At 39.5% G+C, this 23,193-nt stretch overlaps 1 protein-coding gene across 4 annotated transcripts in view; it reads left to right on the forward strand.

The window, feature by feature from the left end:
- The window catches only part of ATP8A1 (ATPase phospholipid transporting 8A1), a 242,469-nt gene that overhangs the window by 106,248 nt on the left and 113,028 nt on the right, over positions 1-23,193 (forward strand). For all 4 annotated transcript variants that reach the window (XM_059066067.2, XM_067036148.1, XM_059066068.2 and 1 more), the window contains 4 exons: positions 1,597-1,646; positions 5,937-6,006; positions 11,851-11,935; positions 16,313-16,452. In XM_059066067.2, coding sequence (XP_058922050.1) covers positions 1,597-1,646; positions 5,937-6,006; positions 11,851-11,935; positions 16,313-16,452 — 345 coding nt within the window. The remainder of the gene's footprint in view (positions 1-1,596; positions 1,647-5,936; positions 6,007-11,850; positions 11,936-16,312; positions 16,453-23,193) is intronic.

Here is a 23,193-nt window from a genome sequence, read left to right on the forward strand (position 1 = left end):
TATAGTTGTTTTGATTATTGCAATGGGAAGATGATACTTCACCAAAAATTAAGTATCAACTTTCAGTGTTATTTTCCAGAGTTTCCCATTCTCCACTTAGGAGAAAAGAACAGCATTTAGTTACTGCAACATTTACGTATGGGATGTATAATAGACTATGCCAGATCTTTGACAAGAGCTTCAAAATGCAGAATAGTAAGGCCAGTCTCCTCCTATGCCAGCAAAGAGCAGTACACAGGACCTAAATAATAATCACAGAAATATAACAATTGTACAAGCCATCTTTTTGTTTCAAACATTTTCTTCATTTGCTTCATGAATGCCATTAAAAAGCATATACTGGAGAGCACAGCAATATTTCCAAAGGTATAAAACACTGCAAAAAGTTTTATGCCACCAGGAAGCCACAGTAATCCGGTTCCAATGAGAGAACAGAAAATGCCCATAGAAAGCATATGACAAACCACTTCATTCTGGTGTTGAAATAGAGGGAAGAGGCATCCAGGACCTGTCCACAAGCCCCTCTTGTCCATCAAGAAACCCAGAGCCTGACACTCCACAGGCCAACATGGATGTTTTCTTTTTCAATTCTCTTTCCTCCAGATTGCTCTTATCTGTTTGTTTTGGGTATCTATGATCCATGTTAATAGCTGTCCTTGAATATCTATTAATCTCTGGTTTTCTCATGGTTAAGAGTGAAGAACTTGAAAGCTGGTATGGCAGTTCTGAGCATGAGGGTATTTGTCAACACTGGGCTTCACTGTGGGGCGGTCTGGTGGGATTCCTTTGCGAAGTCATGGTTGTCTGTACCTTTAGGGCTTCTCTTGGGCTTGTGAATTCCCCAGAGATTCATTTTCTGATTTCCACCTGGAAAGGTCTGGCTGCCAGAAGGTAGGGGGCCGAGTGGGTTGGGGGCATTGGGGCCTAGCCTCTAGTACAAATGTGATAACAGTGCTGTATCTTCAAGTGTGCCAGTCAACTTCTAGATGAAAGAGTCTCTGTTTTACACTCTATAGAGCAAAGCCTCGGTCTTCTGCCAGTGTGGAGGAAGAGCCAGTGCCCAGAGCTGCTTTTCTAGTATCTCTTTCCCAGTCCTCCCATATTAGGCCCCTCTCTTTCCTCCCAGTTCTAGAGCTACCTGCTTTTCCACTTCCTTAAGCCTCTTAGGGATTATGTGGTACAAATTAGGTTGGTTCTTAGCTTTTCCCATGGCTACTGCAGGCTTTGAAACTTCTTGTATCTGCTGAGGATACATTTCTCACTGATCAGTTTTCTGGTTTCCAAATTTTTCGTGCTATTTTCTCTTCTCTTATTTTCCTGCCATTGCAAGTTTCTTTCTTAAGTGTTTTGGTTTTGGGTTTTTTTTTTTTTTTTTGGAGTTTTGATGGGGCTTTGGGAAGGATAAAAATTAAATGTGTATGTTCAAGCTTCCACCTTAACTTGAAAAGTTAGTAAGTTCATTTAAAGATGATGTATTTCAGAAGGGACAATTTGTTTGTGTTGACATTTTTTACATTAAAATTGCATGACTAGGGTTTATTTCCAAGAAGCCAAAGATGCCGACTGTATGCAATCAAATTTTCCTTTTCTTTATAGCTGGGGCAGGAAGAAAGATACGAATTGCTCAATGTCCTGGAGTTCACCAGGTAATATATCTGCTCTGTGGTTTGTATGTATGATATAAATTTCCTTCCATTTTTATTTAACTAAATTTATTTATACTAAATATAAAATTAAAATCTTCAATGTAATTTTTAATTGTCATATCTGTAAGTAAATCATAAACAGCACTCTTCAGAGTCTTATAAGGCATTACTCCTAGAGGCAATATAAAAATATTTTTGAACATAACTGTCTGTATTCACAACTGTAGGGGGTATAGGACCAAGACAGTGATCTGGAAACATCATTATACTTAGAGATGCCAAGATTTATGTAGCATGAAAATGAATCAGAGTCAGGAACCCACCATTCTAATTAAATGTTCATTATAACATCTAATTGTCTTGGGGATTTCAGAAACCATACCCATCTCTCTGTTAGGTATAAAACCAGTTCCCATGTAATAGCAAGGGCAGAAATCAAAAAGATTATTTTACTTACTTTATTTCCTAAGGTCAAATAAGAGAGGCCTTCCATTATAATCAGTGATATCCCTGAGTTTTTGGATCTTTATTCCCACATGACTATGTAGTTTCCCAACTAACCTACATTCTTGGGGCAAAATGGCCTCAGCTACAGACAAGAGGGTCTTTAAAGATTGTGTCATCATTCAGAGGACACTTAAAAATATCTTCAATGCCATAACCAGGACGTAATGCTGCTGTTCAAGGAAATAAGTGTCCACTTTTTTTCTTGAACTTTTTCCTACATAAGGCAAGTCTGTACACTTACTAGAAGAAGCATTTTCTTTTCTGTGCCAACATTTGTTGCTGTCTTGGTTAGGAGTGACCACATGCCAGTGGTTAATATCAAAAGTAATGGGATCTAATTTATTATTTAAACATTGTGGTTGTTTTTCACTTGTATGCACTGAAAGGCTCAAAGGAAAATGCATCAGAAGAAGTTGGATGATTAACTGTCAGAGAATATTCTGAAAGTGTATCCTCCATCTTTGTTTTTTCCACATCGAAGTGCCTATTTTTCCTAAGCCTACTTGTATTATGTCTGTAATATATTATAAATAGTGTATCAGTTAGCATTTGGATATGTTTATGAACACACACTTAGAAACACTATGTAAGTGGTAAATGTGTGAAGAAAAATAAAACAAAGTTAGCAGCTCTTTCAGGATGCTGTGATGGGAGAGGCTTAAGGACAAAAGTGAGAGAAGTGAATGTGTGGGTATTAAAATAAACTCTGAAAGACATGAGTGGTTTAGACTAGGATGATGGTAGAGAAAATAAAGTGAAGTTGATAGAATGCAGATACCCTTTGCAGGGATGTCAGGGGGCCATTGGTCTGAATTGGATGCGGCAGGAGAAAAGAGGGGGAGGGGCTTGGGTTCCTGGCATGAGTGACTGGGTAGGTGGAGGTACGGTTTACACAAAGGGTGGATACAGGATAGATGCTGAGGATGAGATGTTTGAATCATTAAGTTTTAGATGCCAGTGAGATATATATACATAGAGATGTCAACTGGTTATAGAGGCCTGACACATAGAAGCCTCTGGCTGAAGTATAAATTTAGTGGTCATTGGCCTGTAAATGGTATTTAAAGCCATGAACGTGAGTTGGATCTCCTGGATATAAAATAATAGAGTAAGGGAAACAAAAAAGGCTGAAGATTGAGCTATGGGTAACTCTAAGGGTTGATTAGCAAAGAGGAATTAGCAAAAGAGACTGCTCTGTGATTAGAGAAAGAGAGTGTAAGAGCCTAAAGCCAAGGGAAGAGGATCATTTCCAGGAGGGAGTGGTCACCTGTGTCAGAGACTGCTGCAAGCTTAGGTAAGACAAAGCTGAAAATAGTCGTTGGATTTAGAGATTCAATGACTGGTGAAAAGAGAAGCAAGATGGGAGTGACTGGGGAATGCAGGGGAGGTGAGTGGGAACTGTGGATGGCAATTGTTTTGAGAAGTTGAGCTGTGAAGGGGAGTAGAGCATTGAAAAGGGATGCGTGTGGCTCAGTGGGGAGCGTTGTTTGGGGTGAGTTTCGCAGGAGAGAGACTAGAACTGTTTGAGTACTGATGGAGGAGAAGGATCCATTCCAGGAGGAGAAGACGCAAGTTCCGGGGAGAGCAGCACAGCTTCAGGAGTGAGATGACCGGGAACGCAGAGGGAGAGAAGATTCACAGCACATAGGAAAGGAAGGTCTCTGATACGAAAGGAAGTGTTCCCTCCGTGGTATCAAGAAACAAGACAGAGGACGGTCCACAGTGGGTAAATGTGCAGGTGTTAATGGCAGAAAGAATAGGGCTTTCTTGTTGGAGGCTTCCGTCAAGGTGACTGCAACAATTCTGAGGGTCTGGAACGGCAAGGGCACGTTGGAGACTTGAGGAATGGAGAGGTGCTCATAGTCCTGTGGGGAGACAGAGAGCAAGCTTATTAGAGAAATGTAGGTGACGAGGCGGCATGGAGCACCCAGGGACGTTGGGACCATGTGTTTACTGATCTCTGGCCGGGTGACTTTTCTCCAGTAATGTCCACGTACCCTGATGGACCACAGAAAGGGTTCCTGTTCACCCAAGATTTTGGAGTTTTGCCAGGAGAAGAAAAGAGCAAGGAAGTTGATGAGTTTGGGACCATGCCATCAAAACTGCATTAAGAGAGACATGAATCATGAAGGGCTGAGATAGAATACCTGGATGTGATTACAAAAGGGGCCCAATTAAATGTAGTCCTAAAGCACAGGAATGAAGATCAGAGGTATTAATACAGTGGGGATTAGAGAAAGACAGAACTAAATGGAGATGAGAGAATGGAGAAGGAGAGAACTAAATACTCCTCGACACTTCTGAAGGAAACTCCAGCTGTATGCTGTGACATCAGATCTAACTGCTATATTGGACTCATCTCAGTTTTTTAGCCACAGAACGTTATAAGGTGACACAAATAGACGCAGACACTTGAGAAGTCTTTTTTACCCTCACTTTCTGGAGAGAATGCTTATACACACTTGGTTCCAAGTGAGGCTTATCCTGTGCAATGCCATACCTGTTTACTCTGTTCATTGTTACTGCAGTCTCTTTGCTAATGCATTAAAAGATGTTGTATGGGCTTCCCTGGTGGCGCAGTGGTTGAGAGTCCGCCTGCCGATGCGGGGGACACGGGTTCGTGCCCTGGTCCGGGAAGATCCCACATGCCGCGGAGCAACTAAGCCCGTGAGCCATGGCCGCAGAGCCTGTGCGTCCGGAGCCTGTGCTCCGCAACGGGAGAGGCCACAACAGTGAGAGGCCCGCATACCGCAAAAAAAAAAAAAAAAAAAAAAAAAAAAAAAAAAGATAAAAAGATGTTGTATGGAAAAAAAAAAGATGTTGTATGTTTGACAATTTTTATCTGTCTCTACTGCCAGCATAAGGTTAAATTGTTTGTGCTCATTAACTAGAGTTTGCAATATAAATTAGGTTTTTTACATGATGCCAGTGGTTTGCTAGTAATCATTGACAAATGATAGTCATGAAGGCTTAAGTGGGTTTTTAAAGTTCTAGTGTTTGCCTTTATGTGTGATTGGATGTGTACTTAAAATTGACTTTCTGTTTGAATAAAAAAAAAAGAAATCCCACAAGGACTCAGAGGCAAAAAATATACAAATCAATTTTCATTGCAAAGTAAAGGAGCTGTTACAGTGGAGGATTACTGGACTGAATGTCAATATTATGACATAGTGTGTTTCGTGTTTGGTAATTGCAATCATTGTTGCTTTTGTTGTGGTCATCCATTTACAATGCTTGGTGTCAGTTTACTTATCCCTTGTAAAAATAAAATACAGTGTGTGTGTGTGTGTGTGTGTGTGTGTGTGTGTGTGTGTGTGTGTGTGACAAAAAAAGTTATAAAAGTTCATATAGACAAAAAAACATAATTTCTTTGAAGTACAGTAAATCAACCATGTTTGAATATCAAAAAAAATTGATTGCCATTTCTCTTTTTAATAATTCATCGAAAAAGATACTGGCTTAAATATTTTTTAAATCTGAAAACATTGAACTAGAACTCTCCTTTATCCTGGTGGATACTAACTCTTGCAGGTTTCTAGGGAGCTATTTTGTAAATTATTCCTCTAGGGAAGCACATGGTACCCTGGTGCCTTAAAAAACATAGTGTAACTTTCAAAGGACTCAACTATATGCCCAGGGGATGGCTTGTGTATGTGGAAGGATCGGCCTCATAATTTGGTCAAATTTATTTTTTCACTGTGAGTATTAAAATATGTGAGACGTGACAAACAAATAGGTGTATCTTCTCACTACGATGACACGTGGAAAACCTCTTTCTTTCAGTGCTAGAAAAAGAATGTCAGTGATCGTTCGCACTCCATCCGGGAAGTTACGACTTTACTGCAAAGGAGCCGTAAGTTTTTATTTTTGTCTTTTACAGTTTTGATTTATGATGGTTTATAATGGATATGTTAAGCATTCTCCTACGGAAATGTAACACAGATGTTTAGCCTGAAGCTGCTGACGTCCACTTTGGGTAGTGTTTTATAGTAATAGTGTTCAGCCTCTTCTGGTGAAATATGGAATTCCTTCTGGGTAAATTTGGTGCTTTGAAAAAGTTTGGCCTAGGTTATTTATATAATTCAATGTTTGGTACATGATATTTGAGGTTTGTTGTTTAGAAATATGTTAGAAGCCAGTTAAATACGGAAAATATTTTAAAATTGAATTAGAAATGTAGTGACTATACCAGTCTGAATCTAATTTTTTTAAAGGCCGTAGAAATGGGGGAAAAATGGATTACAATTACTGCTATAATTTCTTCATGTGGTGATTATTATTTGTATTGTATTTGCATTGTTTTAATTATAACAGAATTTCTAACTATTGGTTGGCTATGGTATATTGGTAGGTTATATTGACAAAATAGTCATTCTAACTGAATTTTTCTAGTTAAAATATATCTACACTCATGGAAATATAAGAAATCTACTGCCCAGGGCCTTTTCTTTCTAAGTCTTAAAATTAGTTAATATTTCCCTTCTGAATTATCCTTTCCAAGTACCTAGTATAGTTGGAGTAGTCAGGTAACTTACCAACTTGGAACTTTTCCAATTTCAACTATAATCACCAATCTTGCTTTATTACATGGAACTTGGAAACTGAACTTACCAAGAAACCCAAGCTTATTATTTGAATTCCTGTTGAGAATGTTTTCCAGTGCCTTGGTTTTAAAGCAGTGAAATTTAATTTTTGAATGCCTTGGTTTTAAAGAATTTTGGTAGAATTATTTCATGATGTCTCGTGAATGTAGTTTTAGAATTCCTTTGGTTGTTGATTCAAACATCTAACATTTGTGTGCTGTGTGCATTTTATCTACTAGACTTTCAACTGGATTTGGGGATTAGGAAGATAAGACTCAAAACTTGTCAGGAGCTTAAGACTACTCAGGGAAATATATATAAAGAGAAGATTAGGATACAATATTAAAATATATTGTAAAGATCTTCCACCTCCCAGTGGTAACATTAAGTGATAAAGTAATAAAAAGAGCCCTTAAGACCTCCCACTTTAAATGGTTTGTATGTGTCCAGTTTAACTACACCCAGTCCAGATCCTCTTTTCTTAGTTTTGAGTAATCCAGCTAGAAACTTTGTTTGGGGCATTAAAGCACTGAATAAAAAATAAAAACATTGGACTTCTTTTTTGAATAATCATGGAGATAGTTTGCATACATTAACTTGCTTATTGCCACGCCCAAATTAGCTATGATATGTGGTTGAATACTAAAAAGGCATAAACATGTAAAACAGCAAGGTACATTTGAGAACTACGTGCATTTTGACAGGGAATAGCAGAATGTGAGGTTAGAAAGGTGAGCATGGGTTAAGTCATGGGTTTTTCATGCTCGAGAACTTGTTCTTTCTGGATCATTCTGATGCCATTTAGAAGGTGATTTAAAGCAGAAAAGATATATAGAGAGTTAGCAGTTGAAGCTGTTGACTACAGTCCAAGAAAAAGTTGATAAGGATCAAAACCTTATAACAGACAATTGCAGAGAGGATTAAGAGGACAGAGATTTAGGACTTAGTAATTGATTACATGTGGGTGATGAGGGAAAAGATGATCTAGGATTATTATCAGATTTCTGTTTAGCTAACTAAATAGACTAAGTGATACCACTTACTAAGATAAAGGGTTGGGAGCTACATCTGGGCCATAAGGGTAAAGATACCTGCATTTCACAAGGGAAGATATATGGGGTGCTGATATAGGAGTTAAAAGTGTAGCTGGGGATTGATGAGATCTCATATGGAGAAAATAATGCATGAAAAGAGAGGAGGGCTAAATGTGAGAAGTAGAGGATCCAGGAAGGACATTGACATTTGGAGGAAAGCCTGAGGAGTCCATTGATTCCTTGGCAGAGTGAATAATCAACAGTGACAAGTGCAACAGAATACCTTAGTAATGAAAGGCAGTTAAGAAGTCTTCAGGGGCTTCCCAGGTGGCGCAGTGGTTGAGAATCTGCCTGCCAATGCAGGGACATGGGTTCGAGCCCTGGTCTGGGAAGATCCCACATGCTGCGGGGCAGCTAGGCCCGTGAGCCACAAGTACTGAGCCTGAACGTCTAGAGCTTATGCTCCGCAACAAGAGAAGCCGCGACAGTGAAAGGCCCGTGCACCACGATGAAGAGTGGCCCCCACTCGCCACAACTAGAGAAAGCCCTCGCACAGAAACGAAGACCCAACACAGCCGAAAATAAATATAAATAAATAATTTTTTAAAAAAAGAAGTCTTCAAGAATATTTTCCAGTCAACATGGTATTGTCTGTTCATAGTTTGATGTATCTCCTTTATTCCAAAATTATAGCAGTGATGGATATAGTATAAAGAGAAAACAGAGGTAGACCAAAATAGGTATAGAAAATCAAGGTGGTACACTGAACTGAAGTCTTGAGCTGAGATGGGTAGGAGTCCCAGGCCCTGGGTTGGGAATCAGGGAGCAAAGTCTGGAGTTTGGCTTCTGTGGGACAATGGACACAAATAGTACTTTCTGTAAAATGCACATAGGAGCCAGCCTCCCCTCATTAAAACCTAAGATAGTGGTAAACTTCCTAACCAGGAGAAGAGCTGAGGAAAGCTCATGCAAGCCCCTACTGGAGAGTACAGAAAACCACTAGATTGAAACGCATGTGAAGAAGGAAAGAGCAAGAGCAAAACTTGGAGACACATGAGGAAATCTCATGTCGAAGAGGGAATAAACATGTAAACAACTGGAGCATGAACTCACCCCAGGTGAAACCATTTGTGTAAACTGATCTGACAGAGGATGTTTAGAGCGCAACACGATAAAGAAATTACAGTTATTTTTAATCAAAAAGAAATTTGGGGGGGGAGAATAGGTTACATGTAAGATAAATTAGAAATCATAAATAAATTTAAGAAAAAAACATCAACAATTGAAATAAGCTCTAGATAGAGTTGGAGGGGTGAGGGTGGAGTTAGTGAGTTGGAAGATAGTATTTGAAGAGTTCATTTAAAATATCACACAAAGAAATGGTGTGAGTGTGTGTGTGTGTGTGTGTGTGTGTATGGATGACTTATTTTTCTTGCTTTTTTTCAGATTTTCAGTAATTGGGTTGTCTTGCTTTGTTAATTTTTAAGTGAAAAAGAAGGAAAAGTACAGAATACACAGGTTTGTGTCTGCAGTAGTAGCCAATTTAGGGAGAGTTACATTTACACAAATGAAAATTTAATTTATTCAAGAAAATAATCCTACTCCAAGATTTATATTCAAGAGAGAAATTAGAAACTTGAGTAATACACTTAATGCTTTAGGGACCTTAAAGTAACTGAAAATTTTCAAATTAAGTGCCCCCTAAATAAAATTCTGTGCCATATGCAAAAAAAGACCACATCTGAAATTAGTTATTTCTACCCATTCACCACCATGGCAGAGGCAAAGTGCAGATAATTCTGAATGGCACACATAAACACAGTTAATGTCTATATTTAAATATAGATGTGTATAATGTCTTTAGCAAATATTCCAGCCCCAGCTTCATGCAGCAGATCAATCTCAACTTGGTGTTTAACTGGATAACAAGGGCAGATTCCTTGATGATTAGTAACTGGCTAATTTATAGCAAGATTATCTGCATGACATCAGTATAAATTACAGTGCTTAGCTAAGTAATTATATAAGACCTTTTTTTTTTCCTATTTGATACTTTATTATTATTGATTCTTGAATTGCATTGTGTAGCTCTTCTTTATTTGGCTTTATTGTATAATGTGGTATTCCATATAAGTGAAATTTGGGGATAACTGAGAATTACATCAGTGCTTTATTCATTTCACACATATTTTTTGAATACTTGCCATGTGCAAGGCAAGTAGGTGAGGGACAGAGCAGCGTTAGAACTTCAGACTAGAAGATGAACAGGAAAACAATGCTTTGTATGAAAATTTACCAAAGATAAATTCTTAGCCATGAAGCCTAGGCTCTTCACATAAGTGACTGTAATCTGACAGTGCATGCCATTCCAGCAGCATCACCCCACCGTGATTTTCCACTTTTACCTTGCCAAGGGCTAAGACACCAGATACGTAAATCCATTTAGGATTTTATGTAAAGGAAGACTCAGTAGGTTCAAGGTCTGATCCTAGGAGATGCACATGCTTTAGTTCTTGTGAAGAAACCTTTTTTGGTTCCTAACAATGTATCAAATACTTGATGTGGCCCCCTGAATAAATGAAAGTTACTTTGGGTGAAAAGGTATCTGTATGTATTTATTTTTCACACATAAGCATGGCCAGTTGTGATTGTCATTTAAAACATACTATGCAATTCATGCAGAAGGCCACATTCTATCCCCTGCTTTCCTTGATACTATAAAGAGAGTAGAAAATTCTCCTAGTCTCCTCATCAGTTTCTTCCACTAGAATGCTTAACTACATTGCAGAATTTAATCTCCCTAGCTTTATTACGTATCACTTTTGTTTTCATGACTTTAATTTTTTTTAAGATTTTCTTAATTTTAAAATGGCCTATTTTAATTTCATGGAAAATTTCATTAGCCTCTCAAAAAAAATAGTTTGTAAGTTATACCTTTCATCCTCAGAAAGGAGCCATGAGGGGAAATTATCATTTCCTTTTGCTTTGCCCCTCTTCCCATTCCACCACTGAAAAATGAAGAGAAGTTCATAATTGGAGCCTGGAATATTCCATCTGTTCTGAGGTCACTAAGTTCTGTTTCTCTCAAGGGTTCTAAATCATACTCCATTAGTCTGCTTCCAAATCTCAGCCCTGAGACTGGAGACCCCAAAATGAGTAATGCCACTGAGAAAGTAATTGCAGGTAAATGATTTATTTTTTCCTGGTCTAATAAAACCATGAAAGCCAAATACTAGAATTCCTAAAACATTAAACCCAAGCTGAAGAACAACTAAAGGAACAATAGGCAATTTATAAAGTGACAAAAATCAGAGAAGCATACTGACGCTTAAAGTTAAAGCTGAAAGGGACTTTAAAGATAATCCGGTAATTTAATTTTACAGACTAAATTGAGTCATAAAGCTAAAGGGACACAATCAGAAATATTCATCTGTAAGGCAGTGTTAGGTTTGTCCAAGATCCTCCCTGCTCTACCCACCAGCCCACTCCATGAATTTAGACCTGTGTTTCTCAGAGTTTGTTCTTTTGTGATGAGCTCCAATCCCATGAAGATTCCCTAACCTCTAAAAGGTTCCGTAGTAAGTTTGGGTCATATACCATACCTCCCCCTTGGAACCACCATGCACATTAGCGTTTTAAAGGCTCTAAGAAGTATTGCAGCAGGGCAAGCTCTTTAGCTTTGTTTAGTCCAGCATTTCCCAAACTCTTTGAGTCCTGGACCACCCTTCCTTACAGCACCTATGAACGCTGCATTGTTCGGCAAAATCTTCAGGGGTTGGGGGAGATATTGCAGCACATCACAGGTAGGCCAAGTATTGATAGAATATGAGGTTTTGAACATTGCAGTAACTATGGATTTATTCAGAAAGGAGAAAGATGAAAATATAGGACTAGAACCTTATTGCTTAGTGTCATAAGGGAAACAGTGTTATTTGGGGAAAAATATTTTGTGCTTCAACACTAATGCTAAAGGTGATTTTTTTTTAATACTCATTTGCTGCCAATAATGTTGCCAACATCAACTTTATTAAACTCAGAATTCTCAGTTTAAGTGTGTTATACCTTCTGTTGGTTTTCCAGGACACTGTAATTTATGACCGACTAGCAGAGACTTCAAAATACAAAGAAATTACCCTAAAACATTTAGAGCAGTTTGCTACAGAAGGTGAGTGTAATACGGCAATAAAGCATGATTAAAATAAAATGAAATCATATACTACTAATATCTTACAGGATCATTCTTATTATTTTACTTAGAGATTCCTAAAGTAAGATAAAAATAAATGTTGATAATTTAGATTATACTCTATGCTGTTCCCACCCATTATTTTTATTTTGCTCTCCTGTATTTATTAAAATTTTGAGATACTTTGTCCCCACGTTTTAGGGGATGTAGGCCCTATAAATCTGTTTGCTTTTTAGAAGAGATACTGTTTACAGTTTTGGGGTTTTTTTTCCCAGCATTTCAGACTTTCTTCAGACACACAAATGGTAACAAAGGGCACCCCCAAGTGACAGGCATGGTCCCTAAGGCCTGGCTCAAAGGCCATGCTGGAAGGTGTGAGGGACTTCTCAGCCCTACTCCCTCAGCAGCTCTGTCCCTTCCTACTCTACACCTCACGGGCACCTCTGAGATCAGTTAAAAGTGCACAGAAACTAAGTTACTGTAGAGGAAGTTGGGCCCTGCCTCACTGCCAAGAAAGAGGAGCAGGTTCTGAGGAAAAGATGGAAGCAGGCTACTGGGTCACCACTCAGGAGATGCCAGGCTGCTCCCTGGTCTGGCCTGCATCACCCACAGCCTTGGACCTGGGCAGAGAAGGAAGCAAGGAGACACTCCCCACATGGCAGCCCTGGGCAGCTGGAGAGTGTGGGTCACTGGTCATGTGATACCCCCAAGCCAATGGCCAGACCTCTCTCTGTTTACAGTTTAAATGCTTTATAGCTCAAGCAGTGCAGAAGGAAAGAAACAAGAGTCGAAGAACTGGGTATTCTAATCAAAGAAAGAGGAGGAGAAATAAATAAATCTCTGTAACTATTAAAATAGTTATTCGACTTAGTGTCAACTCAGACTTTTTATTAAGCCCCTACCACCTGCCAGGCTCTGTGTGAGATCTGAGAATCCATGGCAAACATGCTTAGTTCTGTCTCTGTTCTACTGAAATGTAGTCTAGGGAGATGATCTAGATGAGATGAAAGGAAGTGAGAGTTGTTACGCATTAGGGTCAGTTCCTACAGGAATTTATAGAATCTTATCTCTGAACTTAACAAAAGTGGCCACCGCCGTATCTGAATCTCCCATCCAAGTTTTCACTCTTGTCTGCTTCTGCTGGAACTGTTGCCAGTGGCACCAAGCCTGACATCTGATCCAATCCTTTGCCTCTTAATCCAAGCTGCAGAAGGATAGGAATGTTTTTTAAAGCACTAGGCTTTGAAAAGCAGGAACATGAAGAACCTTCTCTCATTTCTCCTCCCAAAATGGAAGAGCGTGCAGACCCACACGTCTATAGAGTTCAGATTCCATGAGGCGCAACTTCATAGGGGCTTGGCAGGTACAACCTACCCAGCACACAGCACAGGTTCATATTTTGAGGAGGGTTAGGGGAGCATCTTTCTCCTCCTCTGGTTGTGATGTTAAAGATATTCCAGCTCCTAGACACATTCCAATTGGCTTGGCCTCCACCTCCACCCCTTTCTCTCTGGCCCTAGGTGAGCAGCACTTGTGCACCATGGCTACCCCAGAGTGAGTTTCCGGCCAGGTTTCCGGAAGAGAAAACATGTCCTAATATGGCCCAAAGATTTAAGTTCTACTCGAAGTGATCTGGCAGTGGACAACCCTACTCCTTTCTTGGAAGATGCAGTCCTCTGGCCACTTTATGTTCTATCTTTGCTTCTTTTTTTTTCTTGGTTTTATTTTTCTTTTTGGCTTTGTTGGGTCTTCACTGCCATGCGTGGCCCTTTCTAGTTGTGGTGAGCGGGGCCACCCTTCACTGCGGTGAGCAAGCTTCTCATTGAGGTGGCTTCTCTTGTTGCGGAGCACAGGCTCTAAGCACACGGGCTTCAGTAGTCGTGGCACACGGGCTCTAGAGCACAGGCTCAGTACTTGTGGCGCACGGGCCCAGCTGCTCTGCGGCATGTGGGATCCTCCCAGACCAGGGCTTGAACCCGTGTCCCCTGCATTGGCAGGTGGATTTTTTTTTTAACATCTTTATTGGAGTATAATTGCTTTACAATGGTGTGTTAGTTTCTGTTTTATAACAAAGTAATCAGCTATACATATACATATATCCCCATATCCCCTCCCTCTTGTGTCTCCCTCCCACCCCTCTAGGTGGTCACAAAGCACCTAGCCCATCTCCCGGTGCTATGCGGCTGCTTCCCACTAGCTATCTATTTTACGTTTGGTAGTGTATACATGTCCATGCCACTCTCTTACTTCGTCCCAGCTTACCCTTCCCCCTCTCCACGTCCTCAAGTCCATTCTCTTTGTCTGCGTCTTTATTCCTGTCCTGCCCCTAGGTTCTTCAGAACCATTTTTTTTTAGATTCCATATATACGTCTTAGCATATGGTATTTGTTTTTCTCTTTCTCACTTCACTCTGTATGACAGACTCCAGGTCCATCCACCTCACTATGAATAACTCAATTTCGTTTCTTTTTATGGCTGAGTAATATTCCATTGTATATATGTGCCACATCTTCTTTATCCATTCAGCTGTCGATGGACACTTAGGTTGCTTCCATGTCCTGGCTATTGTGAAGAGAGCTGCAATGAACATTGTGGTACATGACTCTTTTTGATGGCAGGCGGATTCTTAACCACTGCGCCACCAGGGAAGCCCCTCTTCTTTGCTTCTTTTTCTGACATGGTCCCGGCCATATTTTATTTGACTTGAGATCACTAGCACCTAATTGTTCTGAGAGCTAAATGACCTTGAGCGAGGACATTGTCTTCTTGGGAAGCTAGTTAACTGCATTTATCATGGCTGGCAAATGCTTCTGCCTCTTCCTTGTTCCAGCTCATCAACTTTTTCCTGGCTGAGGGTAGCCTCCAAGTGAATTATAAAGTTGACAGGCATTGAGCGCTAGAAGTAGGTCACTGCAAACATCAGTTGTGATTGTTTTCCCAGGGTGTTTCTGTTGGGTATTCTTTTTTTTGTCACTGTCCCTCAGTTTTTTAGACTCTTTATACTACAGATTCACAGTGGTAAAAGAGCAGTAGTAAATACAACCATATATCCCAGTTACAGGAAGGTGGCTCTCCCAGTAGACCCCATTGGGGTCCCTCTCTTCCTTACTTCATAAGCGTCTGTGAAGCCACTGTGTTCAGCACCGGAATTACAGGTATGAAGAACTCCAGGACCCTGCCCTTCAGGAGCTTCAAGCTAATGTAGGAGATCACAAGAAAAACAATATGAAACATTGTCATTCATACCACAGGAGTGTTGGGGATTTCTGCCTTTGGGGTCTGGGTGAGAGGAGGATGCTTCAAAGAGATGGTTTTAAGAACTGAGTCTTAAAGTAGATGCAAGGCAGGCAGTGGAGGGGGATTGGAAGAGGGTGGAATGGAGATAAAAATGACCAGTTTGTGCAAAGACCCTACCATGGGAAGTGAAAGGCAGAGAATGAGGTGGAAGGCAGTTGATACGTGGTGACTGAGCCAGACTCTGAGGTTTGGACTTCATCCTGGGGAACGATTAAAAGACATCAAGCAAAGGAATAACCTGATAAGATTCGTTCAGATTTTAGAAAAGTTACTCGAGGCATGGAGGGTGGATTGAAAGAGCTGGGGAATTGGACACTAAGGTTCCATCAAACTTGAATCACATTTCAACATATTGTTTGAACTGAATCAGTGTTTTCAAAATGAGACTTCGTTAAATAAAAATGGAAGCGTCAATCCAAATTTAAACCACTCCTTTCACCCCAAAATGAAACTTCATATGCTGTTTGCAGGCACCCCTTACCCACACTCCAATCCCCCAGGAAAATTAACCTGTTTGTCACTATAAATTTACCTTTTCTGGACTTTTCTTTTAATGAAATTCTACAATATGTGATCTTCTGTGTCTGGCTTCTTCCACTTAACAGTGGTTTTGGAGGTCATCTATGCTGCAGTATGCATCACTACTCCATTCCTTTTCATTGTTCAAGAGTATTCTGTTGTATGGATACACCAGTTTTTGTTTATCTGCTCACCAAGTTGATGGACATTTGGACTGTTTCCTTTTGGGGGCTGGTGTGAATGGTGCTGCTAATGAACATTTACCTACAAATCTTTGTGTGGATGTATGATTTCATTTCTCTTAGGTAGATGGCTGGGAGTGAAATTGCTGGGTCATATATTTATGTTTAACATTTCTAGAAATTACCAAACTGCTTTGAAGAGTGGCTGCAGCATCATTCTCCCTAACTGTAAATTTCCTGAGCACCAGATAAATATCACTGTGCTCTGGGAAAAAAAAAGAAAAAAATGGAAGTATCAGACTTCTGAACAAAATCTTATTTGACGTTGTGGTGGGGGTTGTATGTTCCCTTTTTTCAGGATTAAGAACTTTATGTTTTGCCGTGGCTGAGATTTCAGAGAGCGACTTTCAGGAATGGCGAACGGTCTATCAGCGGGCGTCCACGTCCGTGCAGAACAGGCTGCTCAAACTGGAAGAGAGCTACGAGTTAATTGAAAAGGTACGTGGAAGACTGTTTTGCCCGTAAGGAGAGTTTGGTTTCCAGAAAACTTGTCTTGATTCAAGGGGCCAATAAAATTAAAATCAGAATATCTTGACACACCGCTAAACTGTTGAATCTCCTCCGGTCTAAGCACTGACAGCTCTTAAAGTTTTTGCTGAAAAGTCTCTGGAATTGCTTTATATAGATCTGGGCTCTTTTCACAATTTTGGATCAAATTTAGTCTCATCTAGCAATACCGTTGCCAAAGTCTTCCATTGCGTCAGCATTGCTGAAGGTGTGCATGCCTCCTGCCCACACACAGACATGCACACAAGCTGCACACACATGCATGTGTGTATATAGTTAATGAAGGCGTATAATGTGTAATGCAAAGTAATATAATAAATATACAGCTTGTGTGACTCCATAGCCAATCATATAGAATGTATAAGTGAACAACCCAGTGCTTATACCTAGCCTGTCATTGTTCACTTAGATACATCCATCATTTCTGCCACAACTATAAATATCCTCATTTTACCGACAAAGAAACCAAGGCTGTTCAGCCAAAAAAGTGATGGATACACTATGATTGATGCTACATAAATAGCAAGAAATCTGGCTTCCTAAATTAAAAATAGCAAACATTTTTATGTTGTACTTACCGTGTGCCACGTGCTATTTGTAGCACTTGAATCTATTAACCCAGCGGTCCCCAACCTTTTTGGCACCAGGAATCAGTTTCATGGAAGACAGTTTTTCCACAGACCAGGGAGGGAGGATGGTTTCGGGATGATTCAAGCACATTGCATTTATTGTGCACTTTATTTCTATTATTATTACATTGTAATATATAATGAAATAATTATACGACTCACCATAATGCTGACAGGAGGCGGAGCTCAGACAGTAATGCGATTGATGGGGAGCGTCTGTAAATACAGATGAAGCTTCGCTCGCTCTCCCGCCGCTCACCTCTTGCTGTGTGGACTAGTTCTTAACAGGCCACGGACCCATAGCAGTCCATGGCCCGGGGGTTGGGGACCCCTGTATTAAATTATTTAATCTTCATAGCATCCCTTTGAGGTAGGTAGTGTTAATTATCCCAGCTGTACAGATGAAGAAATCTGGGTACCAGAGAGGTTAAGTAATTTTACAGAGATTACTCGGCTCGTAGAGGGTGAACCAGAATTCTCACTCTGGCTCCAGAGTTCATACTCTTAGCCACTCGAGTATCTTCATTATAACTTCTAATTACATAATTCCTTCAACTATACTCATGTTTATAAGGCATAGACTCAAGCTTGCTTCAAGTTGATCTTGCCTTCAGATGAGTGACGACTGACATGTTTTTACTTCGTCTCAATGTACTTCCTGTCTTGGATGGTAGCCAGCACCATGGATGTCTCCCTGGACCCTTCCCTCCTTCCTCTCCCCACATGCCCCCCACTCTGTGTAATACCAGCAGTGGCATGTTACAGCTGGAGGTGGTTTTCTCTGGTATGCAGCTGCCACTTGTGACTCTATATACTGTTCCCCTGTCTTCTCAGTGGATTGAGATCACTTTAGAAGCTAGTTTGTGTCTCATCCCTCCCTTACATTTGAACCTATTTTGTATCCTCCTTATTTCTCAGAAGACTTGTGATAGCATGTATGGAACCCTCCAACTCGATAAATCCCACCACCGCCACCAATTTTAGATGTGCACACACAGCAGGAGACTTGTTATTAATCAATTTATTGAATTTCTCTCTCCCTTTTCTAATATCCTGATATATGATTATGTCTTTGGAATATTAGTGAAATAAAGTAATTATTTATGAGACCATGACTATAGTCTCTTTCAATATCTCCAGCCAAAGTCCCATATTGTCTCAGAGTACTAATGGTATTGATTCTTAATCTTTGGCTTTTCTTACTCTTTTGAGAAGTTAAAAAAAAAAACTGTTTGGAAATAATTCTTTTTCTCCTGTCTCCTTTCCTACACAGCCTGAATATAATGTAGCCTTTTCCCATGTGGCAATGGTAGAATTAATACATAATAACTGACAATAAAAATATTTTAAGTAGGGCTTCCCTGGTGGCGCAGTGGTTGAGAGTCCACCTGCCGATGCAGGGGACACGGGTTCATGCCCCGGTCCGAGAAGATCCCACATGCCGCGGAGCGGCTGGGCCGCTGAGCCTGCGCGTCCGGAGCCTGTGCTCCGCAACGGGAGAGGCCACAACAGTGAGAGGCCCGCGTACCGCAAAAAAAAAAAAAAAAAAAAAAAAAAAAAAATTTAAGTGGATTCTAACCATTAAATTTTGTTTCTACTTGAAGTGCACTGTAGCAGATTATGGAGTTCAATGTTTAATGTGCCTAACATTTTTACTGTGAATGTCCTAGAGTTTATAGATTCGATTTTATAGGTTTAACAGTTGTGTGTGTGTGTGTGTGTGTGTGTGTGTGTGTTTGATATCTGTCATTAAATTTTGACTTCGCTCTTTTAACTAAAACAGATGTTCAACTTTTCTTCCAGCAGATGGCGATCGCGAGTCACATTGAAATTTAAGTTGCCTGGGGAACTCCATTACATGTATTTATATATTTTTAGTTTACAGATACAGAAGCCTCCCTTATGACTGTCTCTTACCTAAAATAAATGAAAAAGAGAATTTATAGCTAATTTCTCTTTACTTCATGATAAGCCATGCTCTCTTTTATTGAAAAATCAGAAAGGTGAAGAGATTGGTTCCCGTGGTCAGCCAGCTTGTTCCATATAAGGACTGATTTTCTATATCCCCTGAAACCATCATTTCTTTCAGTAATTAACTTAAGTAACTTTCATTAAGTGGTTAATAGATGCTAGGTATCAGGGATGCACAACCAAATAAGGAACACTCAGTGTGGCCCTCTGAGTGTCATGGTCTGAACCAGTTCCTCCAGGAAATCCAGAGGAGTGACCCACAAACTTGGGCCATAGCAAGCTTTCAGAGAGGTGGTAACTTTTGAAATGAGCCTCAAAAGGTTATTTTACCAGTTAAAGGAGAGCAGAGGTCTTTCTAGAAGAAAAAGAATAGGCACAATGACACAGAGGGGTCCCTGCAACTAAAAGCTGCTTTTCTGAAAAATGATTTTTCCCCCTGATCATTATGGGGACTGTGGGGTGATAGCAGGTCTCCCTTGGTCTGAGCTTCCATTCTTTGTTAAAATCAGCTGGGATTGGTATTCAGGAGGAGTTGTGGGGGACTCTTACCGCACATCGTAGTGAGGCAGGTTTCAGTGTGTCCGCGCAGGTTCTGCTGGTGTGTCACTCTAACTTAAATTTAGCTGTCACAGTCCTAGGCTCATCTATTTTGGCTTCTTCCTTGGCTACTTTAAATGAGACTTGTTTATCGTAATCTATTTTTCATATGGTTGGGATCTATATTTTATATAGACCATAATATTGGACTTGTAAGGTAATGACTTTTAAACTGTAAGAGTGGTTTTCAAATCTCTTTTTTTCTAAGAGCAGAACCCATTTTCGAAACTAAATATTGCCTGAATATATTTATATATTTTCAGTGTATATGTAATATACAAAAGCAGAGCTGCTCTGGTTAACAAGTGGAGAGGTGGAGAGAAGCCTCTAACTGTCTCTCCCTTCAGACCCTACCTTGCCCTCATCATGGTCCACGAGTGGCTTTTCAGGACTCTGGGGCTCCACGGAGCAGTTTGGAAAACAGATAATATTCAGTATGTGTGTGAAATTTTTAGGAAATGTGCTTCTCAAAATTTCTGTAGCTATTTTCCCTTGCTTTTCAACAAAAGATCAGAACATCCTTGTGGTCGTACACAAGATGTTTCTGGCCATATTTGAATTAATGATGCAAAATGCCATTGACACCTTAATGGTAAGCATTACATTAAAGTCATTTAAAATGTGGAAGATTTGTAGCGCTTTTCCTGAAATCAAGAATATATTTTTAATATGTTACAAAATAAGTGGAAATGTTATCATATGGTTAAGGTTGTACTTTTAAACCCTGCTGTCTGTCTTATCCCTCCAGTGTTTGTTCAAACAAGTAATTCAGTTTTCAAAATTTAGTTAAAAGCCTTATTCCCTTGGGGGCTATAACTCCTAGCATAATTCCAAAAAAATGTATCCAAATAAGCCAAGAATATCCAAGAAGATAATGCCATGTGTCCCTTGGTGCAATGTTTTGTTGATTTTCTACCCAGCTCCTCTGGGCACTAGAGTGCCCCCCTTCACCTCCAAGGCACAGTAAAGGAGAGAGGATGTGAAAGCTTTGAAAAAGTTCTCTGGATAGGGTTTTCCCTCGTGACAGTCATTTTTAGAGGATTTAGGACTTTTACATCCATCTATAAAATATCATCAACATCTCTGCTACACAGCTGTACAGTTTGGTCTCCAACACTTGCATTCAGATGGTAGACTTTTCAGGATTAAAAAGAAATCATTTCTCTATTGCTATGAGTTGTTTCAGGATGTTCCTGAAACATCTCTTTTCTTTACTAAATAAAGGTCAGGAAGGTGACATTTATTCCTAGGACACCCAAGACATTCAGGAACAAGAAGGCTCACATAGTTAAAATGCCAAAGGGATTATGAGAATCACATCAGATACTTGACGTATCTTGACCCAGTTTGAGAATTGTAGCATCACTTGGGTTTTGTGGACAGAAAACACCTTTTCGTCTCTGTTCATCACCACTTGAAAGAATTTACTGTTGTCTCGTTCTTTCAGACAATACACTTGACCTGTTTTACCTCCTTTAGCCTATTTCTTTTGAAAGACAATGTATTTGGACTTGTAATTTAGATTATGAAACCACTTATAGTGTTGGTCTATGTTTTAAATATTAGATTATTTTTTAAATTAAGAATTTATTTGTTTTTTGGTCGGGAAAAAATTGCAAATAAATAACAGAATAATTATCAAGTCTTATACTTCATTAGCAGTGGTTTCTCTGTAATTTCTCACCTTCCTCTTTCATCTGCTACTTTATTTCTAAGACACAAATTTATTTGCCTCATACTCATAGTATGCTGCTGGATTCCTTTGAAAATTAGTGGTACAGAGGTCTTTGATCTTACTTATTGGGGAATATTTTATAATTAAACCATTGGTTGAAATATGAAGGTATTCCTTCATGGTACATAGAGTTTTTGAAAAATTTTTATATTTATTTGCTTCAATAGGGAAACGCAATTGCATAAATTACCTTCTAATCACTTCTGATGTTTGGGAAAACAAATTATTTATCTTGAGCATTACAGAAAACAGTGATATATAATACTTGTCTAGTATTTCCCTGGTGATAAAATTGTTCTTGTCTTCTCTTATGAGGCATAAATTACAAAATATGCTTTTTGAAAAATCAAAACCTACTCCACACTTTTATCTGTTAACGTTTTTTAGATTAATTATCAGTCAGAGAGGATCATTTTTGAGCTTCAGAGTAATCAAAAAGCGACAATTTTGGCAGCATTTAGCACCCCTTTGAATCAGATAGCTGTGTTGTGTCTTATATGCACAAATTTTATAATTCACAGTTAATATATATCTTCCACTAGGTTGAAGCTTCATGAGAGCAGGGATCATTTTTATCGAATTCATCTCTGTGTCTCCAAGAACTGCCTGTCTGGCCTGTATTAATCACTGAATAAGTATTTTATGAATAAATGAATGAGTCAATTAAATAATTAATTCAAAGGCTAAATTTACTTAGTAAGTGCTTGCTTAACGAAAGCCTGCCTTCTGTTACCCACATAGTTCATGCTTTCTGCACATTGAGGATGTTGGTTTCAGATGCGTTGTCACTAAAGATTACTTTAAGGACGTGTTAGAAAAGGTAGCTAAGGATTTTAAAGGATGCGTTCGTTAGAAATTTAGACTCAGTCATTTTTTAAAAAAACCTGTCTTCCTAGTTATTTAACATATGAATGTGGGACGCACTTGGTCGCAAAGATTCAACAACAAATGCCTCAGCGCTTGTCAGGCTCTGTTGTGGGCTCTGGGGGCACAGGAGGGGGAAAGGATGGAAAAATCCCTGTCTTCATTTCAGTGCAGGGAGATAGGCAGTAAACTTGAACACTGGAAAATGTCATTGCAGACAGGGCTTAGCACCCTGGGCTCCGCGGTAGGCACTGAGATAGGACAGTGAGGTAGTTAGTGATCTTTTTTTTATATTATTTCCTTGGTTCCTCCCCAAAATATGGTTGACATTTCTGGGAGTTTTTAAAAGACTGCCTTGGTGTGGCATAATCCAGATTGACCATTACAGTCGGGGTAACTAACAGCAGTCCAGCACCCTTCCCAACATATGGTGGGGAGTGGTGTAGAGGATTCCTAGAGAAATAGAAAACTTAATGAAAAACAGAACTTTTCCTGAACATTTATGACTGCCAAATTCACAGTAATTTCTGTATTCGAACTGAATACTTTTTCAGATAAAACTACCCATTTCTATTCTTAGTAGCTGCCAATATCACTTTCATTTGTACTAAAAACTGAAACGTACTAGATGAAAATTTACATGATGTACTGGTGATTTTGTGGTTTCAAATTCCAGTAGTTTCCTCTTTTACTGTTTGCTTAAGAACATTTGCAGTCTGTCAGCTTATCTACTAAGAAGACCTGCCAGTTTTTGAGCCTTTACTAAGCTTCAAGTCCTCTGCTCCTTAACTTGATTATTTAGTTCCAGGGGCCTCTAATGTGGGGTACACAAAATGAACCATTGGGGTAAGCAAGAAAATGTTATAACTTCTGTTT

The sequence above is a fragment of the Kogia breviceps genome, chromosome 6, assembly GCF_026419965.1.
Source record: "Kogia breviceps isolate mKogBre1 chromosome 6, mKogBre1 haplotype 1, whole genome shotgun sequence".
Classification (NCBI taxonomy): domain Eukaryota; kingdom Metazoa; phylum Chordata; class Mammalia; order Artiodactyla; family Physeteridae; genus Kogia; species Kogia breviceps.